General features: G+C 41.3%; 1 protein-coding gene across 1 annotated transcript in view; it reads left to right on the top strand.

Moving 5' to 3' along the window:
- Positions 1 to 11,251, top strand: part of ntm (neurotrimin) — a 61,775-nt gene that overhangs the window by 14,969 nt on the left and 35,555 nt on the right. Inside the window, exon 3 of the mRNA XM_008295911.1 lies at positions 9,808 to 9,933. Within this exon, the coding sequence (XP_008294133.1) occupies positions 9,808 to 9,933 (126 nt within the window). The remainder of the gene's footprint in view (positions 1 to 9,807; positions 9,934 to 11,251) is intronic.

Below are 11,251 nucleotides of genomic sequence, written 5' to 3'. Positions count from 1 at the left end.
GCAGAAAATGCTCAAGCAAGCACTAATAATCGAGTTGAAATAAAATGCTCCGTGTCCAGCAAAATAACACAGCAGTCATTTCAGCTCATAGCAACATAGAAGAGAATGAAAACACAAGCCTACATGAAACACTTAAAGCCGCAGAACTAACTCTCAGCTCTGGTTTCAACCAACCGCTGCGACACATGCAGCTGATGTATATTCACCACCCACTCAATACATTTCCTCGTCTTCTATTAGCTGCTGGTTGGGTTGCTGTAGCATCTCATGATTAATGCAGTGACTGAAGCCCAAGGCAGAAAGGTGAGAAGAGCAGCAGTTCTACTGTGGTCTCCACCATTATTCTGTGCATCTGAAGGGAGTTTTCTCACCCGTAAACAACATATGTTTATGCTCAGGTGACAACTCTTGTTCATTGGAAATAAAGGAGGAAGTACGTCTGTTTGAGGATGAATCGGGAAAGAAATCGAGATGATCTGTCAGGAGCAGTCGATGGATCGATAAAACAGCAGCATGTTGGCTTTTAGTATCCAGTCAATGTCAGTTTGTTGTAGCCAGAACGTAGAAGTTCCCCTAACAAACAAACAAACTAACTAAAACAGTGTTTTTACATCATTAAACTTTAAGTTCTCAAGTTCTGAAAGGCAAATTGCGGAAGCCGAGAGCGGTCGTTTTCCGCTACTGTTCTTTCTTCGCTGTTTTCTCGAGATAACGAGTTAATTTTCTCGTTATCTCGGGATAACAAGAATCGTTTTCTCATGAAAACGACATAATTGGTATTCGTGTTTGACCGCTTGTGCCCGGTCCAGTCCAGTTCAGTCACCAGCGGGGGGCCGGAGGACAGACGAGACCGGGCACGAGCGCTTCATTGTAAGGTGTCATGCCCGGTCAGCTGTTCTCATGACACGTCATGTCGGAGTTCCCGGTCAGCTGTCTGTATAAGATACGTCACACCAGGAAGTCCGACAATTTCTGATGAAGGCTGAAGTGACAGCTGAAACGGGATAATTATCTCGTTATCTCGGGAAAACGGCGTTTAAAAAAATGTGCGGCCATGACCACTCTCAGCTTCCGTAGCAAATGATATGTCACTCCCTGATGAGAAAAGTGCTGTGTCATCCTAGAAGATGTGGACTAACTACATACATCATTGCTCTTATTTACTTTATTTTCTATCAAATTGATATTTTCAAAGCGTGAGCCGCTCATTGCCTGGTACGATATGAGTATAGCACAGGAATATTTATAATAAAATAGGGAACAAAGAAGAAAGAAGCAGAACAAACAAGCAGAATGACTGCTGTCTAATGACTGACAGATCCTGAATAACAGCAACAAAAACAACAATAAAAAAAAACTGAATTAATGTTTATGTGACATCCAAGTTTTGCTCTTCTGAGAAGTTCTTCCGGAGTTCTACAGCTTGTCGTACATTGTTAATAGTGTTATTGTATCACCGCGTATTGCTGTAGCGCCTGAATAGTGGTTTAAACATATTACAATTTCCTGCTGGTTGACTGAGGGCCGGTCGCTGAAGCACCGCAGTCCTCTCTCAGAGATAATGTGAGGTGCCACCTCTATTAAAAGGAAATTTTACATGCTTTATGTGAAATTGAGGCCAGAAAATACCAATCTGACCAAGCACACACACACACGCACACACACACACACACACACACACACACACTGAGGTTTTTTCCATCATTTCAAAAGACATTACATTTATTCATTCATTCATTCATTCATTCATTCATTCATTCATTCATAGACTTCTTGTTAAATCTCCAGAAGACATGTGAGACCCCACAATGTAAACACATTTTTCCAGGAGGGGTAATTGGTGTGAGTGTGAGTGAGAGGGGGGCAGTTAGGGTGGAGGGCTAACACAAGGCTTTTCTTATAACAGCAAGGGACAATTCTACCAGGTCACCTCCGTGTGTCCAGTCTGTAGGAACCTGGTGGTCGCCTTGATGACGATGAAACAAACGATTGATAATTATTCAAAAGAAAAGATCAATCAGACCCTCCTGAGCCACCACAGGCCCACGGTTCTGATTAGGACTAAGAATCAGTCGGTGATCTCTGAACGATGCAGAGGCCTACTGTGTCCAACAGGCATCGCTCATGCAGGTTGCATCATGACTGTAGTAGTGCAACAAAATGGAAGTAGTGTTTGTACTGCGGATGGTGCGACCCAACATTTGCAGGGAAAATAAGTTTTTAAATGAAACACTCGTAAAGCAAACATGAGCATGATGCGTAAAGAGTCCTCGTGCCTCTACCCTAAAATATGAAACAGCACAGTGTCATTTCTGTAAATTGGATATTTATTAGGGGTTAGCAGCAAGAAGGTCGCTGGTTCGCGTCCTGGTGAGGACACTAGTCTCCATGTTCTCCCCATGCAGCGTGGGTTCTCTCCGGGTTCTCCGGCTTCCTCCCACACAGTCCAAAAACATGTTGAGGTTAATTGGTGATTCTAAATTGTCCGTAGGTGTGAATGTGAGTGTGCTTGGTTGTCTGTCTCTAAGTGTAGCCCTGTGATAGACTGGTGACCTGTCCAGGGTGTCCCCTGCCTTCACCCTGAGTCAGCTGGGATAGACTCCAGCCCCCCCTAGGACCCTATGAGGATTAATCGGTGTATAGATAATGGATGGATGGATGTTTAGTATTTAAGCATTCATTAGGAACACAGTTAAGATGGAGACAATATAAATCATCTTGTTTAAGTTGTGCCCTTACATTTTGTGTGAAACTTCTCAGTAGGGATCACCAGTGCTGTTAATAAAAAGCTCTTTTCTGTATAAACAGACACATAAAGTTCAATCCAGGAGGGGAACCATTGGCGTTAAATGCAGCTTCTCACACACTTTTACAGATATGATCTACTTCAAAACTCATGTGTTCACAATCATCAGCATGTGTGTTTGTGTCTGCCAGAGATCATCAACAGAATGGTGTAATAGATGTTAATAGGTCATTTCCATGTTTGCGATGCTGCCATGAGCTCGATTGTACTTACGAGTTGTAGTTACACATCTGATTTGTTGTAGTGAACCGTTACTGTGAACATGATTGCACTTTACACACACTGCCTGTATTGTCAGTTAATTCTGTGGTATTTATAATACCACAAAAACATTTTAAAAACCTTTCAGCTTGCGTTGAACACATCTAAAAACTCAGCCTTTTGTTTTATATTCCATATACAAAGTTGAAGCGTTCGCCTCTTGAACCTTAGCCTCGGCAGTGCTGACACATTTGCTGTATGCTTTTGTCATTCTGGAAGGGTAAACGGGGATTAAGTTGACATCCAATAAATTATTCATAGAAATTTGGTCTTACAAACAAGTCTGATCTGCCTAAAACACAGTAAAGCACTGGTGACACCCCGTTCATACACTTTTAGTTGATGATTCTTAAATGTTAAAATACAGACGCGTTCTTTTTTTACTTTGAAATGGAAATGACAAAAACGTAGCTGAGACATATCTGTCAGGGGGAGAAAAAAAAAAAAAACAAGATATATGCAGGCAAACCTAAAAAGTGTTCGGCTTCTAGAAGAAATCATTACAGTTTTACGCAGCCATCAACTCCATCTTCAGATGTCCTGAGATGTCTTGTTTATTTGTGTGTAGACATCCGGAGACATCATCGGATGTGTCTTTATGCCGGTGATGAAAGCGAGTGTGAGAATGTGACACAAAAGGAGCTATCATTTAAATGTCCTATAAAGGTAGTCACATCACAATGCTCGTAGCTGGAAAAGACTGACTGCATGTTGACATTCATACAATTATTGATTAATGGGGAGGCAGAGTGATCTCCATCTCGTCCCCCTCCCTCTGGAAATCACTCCACAGGGGCATTAAGTCCACCACCCTCCTCTAGCTCTAGTGAAAAATATGCTTTTATCTAACACTCATCTAAAATCCTTTTTTTAGGGTTTTTTCGAACTCATTTTTTAGGGACAGTGGAGCGTAGCAGAGCCAGAACTGACCCGGACTCTTGCTGCTCAGGGAATTTGCCCCCATGTGGTCTACACCCAAACCAACTGGTTTCCAGGTCACCCTGTCGCTGATGCGTTTACAGGAGAGTGTGTCCTCTATGATTTTCTCTTTTACTTGTCCCTTTGCCGAACAGAACTACTTTTTGCAAATACAGTCGGGACTCGATAATCTGACCCTTAACAATCTGAAAACTTTGCTATCTGACAGGTTTTTAGGAAAAACCAGCAGAACCCATCAAAAATAGCCTTAACATACCGACAGCCTTGGATTCTGACTCTGACATGACATTTTATGTCACAAATAAGGATAACAGTGTATTATCTGACTGAACAATCCCACAGATTGGCTTTGTTCACACTGCAGGACTTAATGCTCAATTTTGATTTTTTTTTTTTTTTTTGTGAAATCCGAATTTTTTGTGAGTTCGTTCACATTTCCAATTAAATGTGACTTGTATGTGATCTGCTGTGTGAACTTCATACGACCCAAAAGTGTCCCGCATGCACAGAAGAGGACACGACGACGTCACACGCAGTGAGCGTGCTCAGTGTTTATGCAAGTAAACATGGGTGGTAACAGTGGAACGTATCTGTATCTGCCACTCCCCTGCCACCACCACCGGTGGTGGAAACAGAAGTGTGATCGCTAACTAAACTGGCATCAGCAGCCAAGTCCCACTTCCACCCCATTGGAGCGCTCCGACATGTCCTCCCCTGACCGCGCAGAATGTTCGGATATTCATCATTAATTGGGTGTGAATATCCAGAGACCAGAAAGTGCTATTCTGACCAGCCCGACTAGTTATTATAACAACTATAAACAATAAATATTAACAACAAATGATTTTTCAAGCATCAAGCTCTCCTTCTATCTCGACCTCCGTCTTGACAATCCGACAGCCTTGATATCCGACATAAAAGAAGGTTTTACATTTAGTGTCGGATTATCGAGTCACGACTGTAGCTGACATTTAGCAGGTCTGTCTTTGTTTATGTGTGGCGTAAAGTCTGTGTTTAAGTCTGGGGTGGCTAGCCCAGATAATAATACCAACAACAATAATAACATTAACAATAATGGTGTGCAGCAACTTTCAAAACTGGATTTACAAGGTTAAACTCGTTCACTTTAAACTGGGTTAAATTTGACATTAGAGCTTTTGGGTGTCACACCTGCAGCCAGCGAATGGAGACTGGAGACTTGTCAGTGCTCCACCACCTAGTTAGTGTTCACTAGTGCATGTGAGGGGTTTAAAGAACGTCTGTAAATTCTGATGTTCACCGATAGTCTGCATGTGAGACATTCCAGGGAACCCAGAGAACAACCTGGGCTACCATCTTCCCCTCCCTCTGAACTGCTTAAGTTTCTCCATGTAAATGGGTCACACTGTGCCACCCACCACCACCAGGAAATTCTCCACCTGTGGGAGACACTCAGATAAAATAGCCAACATTATGCATTGCATTTATTGCAAGGCGAGCAGAAGCCAAAGCGTGGCTGGAAACTCTGCTTCAGGTGTCAGAGTGTCAACATCTTAAACTGAGAAGTTTAGAAAAAGCAAGAAAGTCATCCTGTGCAAACTGAAGCTGGGGGTCATACATGATAATGATGTTTAACACCTATATGATAGCCAAACTGTTTAAGTTACAGATCATCTGTAGGAAAAGGGTCAGAACATGTGTCTGTGCCTTTATTCCTCTTAACAATCTTTTACATAATGGGTTAAGGAATGACTGTTGTGTTCAGGAGCCGACTAAAAAAAAGGTGTGGTGAAATATGTCCTGTGCACCTAAATTAGATTCTAAATGAAAAGGTCAAGCGCACCAGTGCAAACAATAAGAGGATCTGGAACCCTGTGTCTCTGAGTGCCTTTAAAACTGAATAAATGTGTTATTTGTACGTGTGTAAACCGATGAATATCATTTTTTTCTAAGTAAATCGTTTCCTTTACTCTTATTGACCATGATTAAAAAATAAACTATTCTAAGAAGCAACCATCTTCAGAAAATATCAACTTAATTCTTTTTTAAACATTGTAGTAAATGGTAAAAAATAAAAGGTTATTACTATTTTAGGAAAGTTAAATTTAATTTGCATCCCTTTTCTTTAAGCTTTTATCCAGGTGCAGTTCCCATGAGTACTTATTTACCGTCCTCTGGTTCTGGTATCAGTTTCTATCATTTCAAGGAAACATTATTTGAGTCATATTTAAATGTCCCAACATTTCAGAAACACCTCATTTTGATCTGCTTCCTATTATCAGCTAAACAAAACAACACCGGAGCAGACTTCCTCAAACCTTTCCCTCCCTCTGCAGCTCCAGAAATGCTTACAAAGGTGTTTTTTTTTCCATTCAGCATCACTGTTATAATTAATTTCTTCATCTGTCTTAATGGTGCATCATCACAACATTATTATGGAGCAGCTAATAATTCCTAAAGCTGCTTTTTCTCAACCTGCTTCCATGTTGGTTTCTCCTGCCAAAGACGTAGGTGGATTTTCCTCGAACAAAACTTTGTTCTTTGATCTTATTATCGGAGCGTTTCGATGTTTTTGAACGCTTCCTTTTCGTGAGCGATCTGTTCGGATACAAAGGGCGTCACGAGGACCGCGAGGCTTCCCCTCCCGGCTGTAACCGTCTGTCTTCACCTTTGAGCAGCGCACTCGGCGGAGCTGGCGATATCTCTCCCAAACAAAGTGCTCCGGATTGTAGATACATCCTTTGCTTGTTTAGAGGCAATTTGCTCCTTTGAAATAACTCTATAAACTTTTGCACTGAGCTCTGGAGGAGAAACAGTTTGTTTGGCGTCATTTGCAGCACCTGAAGTAACCCTGATAGTTTTCTTACAGCTGGATTTATTTTATTTTTTTATTCACTTACTGCTGCAAATGAACATTATCAACTTGTAAATTAAATTCTTATTATGTCCAGAGATATATTCCAAAGGCCTTGGTTGATGAGAGGCTGAACCTTTCACATACCTGCTGAACAATTCTACACAATAGCAGCTTTCTCACACAGCAGACAGTGAAGGAAGTTGTCCAACAGTTCATTTAGAACGCTGCTTGATTAAGCAGTCTACCTTGAGAAAAACGACCGCTAGCCACAAAATTGCCCGGCTGCTAAGAAATCAATACATTTTTTTTTTTGCTGCTTTGCTTTACAGAGCACACAATACAGCTTAACATGCCTGAAAAATGTATTTTGAGTCGATTGACAAGTGCAGTAATCCTCAGGAGGTCTTCACAAGCAAAGCTGCGTTTAAAGAAATAAAAATAAAAAAAATTGTGAAATGATCTCAGTCCATTCAGATTTTCAAATATTTAGAATAGAATGCCTTTATTGTCACTATACACATGTACAATGAGATTAAGAGCAGCTCCTTCAGTGCAACATAGAATAAAGAACGTATAGAATAAAGAGCGTGGAGTCTCCATGTTCTCCCCGTGCAGCGTGGGTTCTCTCCGGGTTCTCCAGCTTCCTCCCACACGGTCCAAAAACATGCTGAGGTTAATTGGTGATTCTAAATTGTCCGTAGGTGTGAATGTGAGTGTGCTTGGTTGTCTGTCTCTAAGTGTAGCCCTGTGATAGACTGGTGACCTGTCCAGGGTGTCCCCTGCCTTCACCCTGAGTCAGCTGGGATAGACTCCAGCCCCCCATGACCCTAGTGAGGATTAAGTAGTGTATAGATGATGGATGGATGGATGGATCTCACTCCATTCAGTTTTTCAAATATTTCTTTTCTAAATATTTTTTAAGGGGAAAAAAAAAAAACGAGACTTACACAGCATTCCTGTGATCAGAACATAACGAGATGTAAAAAATGTGTTCTGAATGTGTTTCCACGGGCGACAGTGTGCTTCCGGATATAGTTCTCGCAACCTAATTTTGGCCCCGTGCACGGCTGACATTAAATCTGACTGCGAGGACCCTTCAGGCAGAGGCAGCAGCAGCACTGTCGATCACGCTAGTTCAAGCCAATAAGACATCCAGCGTGATGTTATCCTGCTGGAGAATCAACTATATAAAAAAATAACTGCTGGGGCAAAAATGATTAACAGCAATGTAGGAGGTGGAAGCCCTCCTCATTGTTTCCAGAGCTCCTTACAACCACAAACAACTTCTAACTTGCAGCTCCGAGCTCACCCTTACTGCTCACTTCACTCAAGTGTTTTGTTTTTTTTTAAACCTGATATTATATTTGTGGAGCTTGGCCTTGCTTTACTCATTCGCAGCAAAACCAGTGACGATCGTGCCGTCAGCTTACACCTCAGCGGAGCTACTGGAGATAGTTTGGTCAGCAGCAGGCGTTCTGTTCTCACTGCTTATTCCACTCAGGGTGGCCTCGGGGTAAAATAAACCCTCGCTCACATCCAGTGATTCTACATGTGTTACTGGTGCCCCCTTTTCTCCCTCCTGCCCTCCAGAAAGTCTGTAAGCCCCTGAGCTTCATGGTAGGTTGCCATGAATGGTAACGAACGCCGGCGAGCCAACTTCATTTTCACATGACAAGTAAAGAACACATCTCATTCTGTCTGCTTGTCGGATTGAAAGCATGTAAACAAAAAGCTTTTCTTGTCCACAGCGAATTTTTTTTTAAACAAACAGCCACACAGCAGAGTAAATTAGATATGACAGTAATTCCATTTTCACATAAACATAATTTCCCTTTATTGATTGTTATGGTGCAAAGGAGAATCTGAAGTTTATGCTGTTTGCTTGAATGGTATAATTCATGTTTTTATGTTCAAAAACAACTGCTCTGTTGAAGTGCCTGCATTATTCATCAGGAAGTGTTTTGCATTTGTCAATGGGAATAAAAGAAGAACGCTTCCTAAAGGAAGTCTGTTTTTTTTTTCCTTTTCCTTTTGCTTGTTTTACCAAATTTTAACTACACTGACCACGTCATTCCGCCGAGCACATTAAATATTGAGTATGTCTATTCACATTTAGGGAGATGTGAAGCTGCAGAATCATAAATCCAAGCATGTGCGGCGAAACTTTTCCCAGGGGAGCGAGGCAGCTCCTGGATCCCTGGAGCTTCCCAGTGTCTCCTCACGCAGGAGGTGTAGTCAGTGTTTACACTAGAAAACCGATACAAGAACTGATAAGGCAGCTCCGACGATGGATTGAAAAGTACATATTTCAGCTTTTCTGGTGATGAAAACATAGAAGAATAATACAGTAAAATAAAGAAAACAGAAATCATGAAAATTCCCCAAATGTGGTGTAAAGATTGTATTTATTTTTTCCTTTTAATAACTTTTACTGGAAGATAATTATTTGATATGCATGAATATGTTTTTCATTGTGTTCCTTCCATCTACCATTCTCACAAAACTGATTTATTATTAATTTATGTATTTATTTGTTGCTCAGTTCAATCTTTAAAATGTGTTCAAGAAAGATGCCAAAGTGGGGAATAAAAGAAAAGACTAACAACTGAGTTGTCATGGCGATGCTGAGTCGATCTGTTGATCCTGACTTGTGTTACGTTTGGGAAGACACAACAAAGAAGCACCAATAACCAAAATTAATGGAGCAAGATGGACCGACTTTGGGTGAAAGTTTAGGCCAATAAAATATCCAACATGTAAGCTCATGATATCTTGTGGTTGGACTTGTCCATGTGAAGCTGCCTGGCGTTCTGTTAGGAAACTGTACTGCCTGAAATATATATAAAATCTAAAGCATCCCTGGGGATGTCATGTCATCAGGGTTTTTTTTTTTTCAGACTTGAGCCACAGAGCATCCTCTACAACCGTTTGATTAAATTTACATATTTTTCATTTTCTCTCACAGTGCCACCAAAAATCATCAACCTGTCGAAAGACATTGTGGTAAATGAAGGCTCCAACATCACCCTGTTGTGCCAAGCCAGCGGTAAACCAGAACCTTCCATCAGCTGGAAGCTCATCTCCTCTTCAGGTAACTCGCTTTTCTGTAAAGATTTACTATTTAGCTGCAGAGCAATTCGCTGCTATGTTAACGGTGCTTCGTTAAATGTATGTGCTTTCCACTTCCTCTTCCCTTCACCCCTCTGCGGTTATCACACCTATCGGTGACTTTGTTTGACCCCTGCTGGATTTCCCGCTCCAGTTGTTATCCGTCATTACCTTGTTCCAGATCATCATTACAACGTGATCATTCACAGGAAAATAAACCGGCCCTGTTGTAATTGGAATAATTAATTTGGATAATTGGATGGATGTAAATGTTTTGGAGGGAGTCTGAATGACAGGATTAATGCAGAGAACATTAGCACAGCGCTGAGCATTAACACATAAGAATAGAGTGCTGCAGCAAGCGTGTCCAGAACCAGGTTTGGTGGATTTAAAATGGCATCATTCTTTACTGAAGACTGAAGGGGAAAAAATATATACATTATTTGCTATTTATGTACCGCTGCACATGTCACCTAATCGGGCAGAATGCTTACCTTCATATGCCGGAGCTTTTGTCCTTTAATCTGTGCCGTCTATTGTTGAAGCTAGGATTTGGACTAGACCAGTGGGACTGACCCGTCTGTAACCAGATAAGCGCTGAGAGGCGACAATGATTGTATCTGTTTGTGAAACACTACGTGGCTGTGTGTGCGTTACTCTATCTACTGGAAATTAAGATTCCATAACTCAACTATGTTATTGTGCTTGTTTGCTTTAATGACAGAAGTACAGTATTTGTGAACTGCATTAGAGTTGCTGGGAGGTGGTCGGGGTGGATGGTGGGCATACAAAACACCCGAGTCTCACAGCAGCAGAGACAAGGTTTCACATCTAGACCTGGAAATATTGTGCAATTATCATTCTGTGTGCAACAACACAAATAGTAGTACTGTTACTATTACATTTATATACACTTATAACAGCAAGCATGTATATTTATTTTGTGTTATATTTTATTTTATTTTCATATTAATACTTTTGATTTTATTATGTATCTTTACTTCTTTAAGACTTTGATTGGGAGCATCTGCAACTAAAAGCAGTTTCCCCTAGGGCAGGGGTGTCCAATCCTGGTCCTCGAGGGCCACAATCCTGCACGTTTTAGATGTTTCCCTCTTCCAACACACCTGATTCAAATGATCCGGATCGTTATCAGGCTTCTGCAGAGCTTAATGATGAGCTGATCATTTGAATCAGGTGAGAGGGAAACATCTAAAACGTGCAGGATTGTGGCCCTCCAGGACCAGGATTGCCCCCTCCTGCCCTGGGGGATCAATAAAGTATTTCTGATTCTGATAACC

The sequence above is a fragment of the Stegastes partitus genome, unplaced genomic scaffold (genome assembly GCF_000690725.1).
Source record: "Stegastes partitus isolate 25-593 unplaced genomic scaffold, Stegastes_partitus-1.0.2 Scaffold1084, whole genome shotgun sequence".
NCBI lineage: Eukaryota > Metazoa > Chordata > Actinopteri > Pomacentridae > Stegastes > Stegastes partitus.
This window is presented reverse-complemented; position numbering and strand designations above follow the sequence as displayed.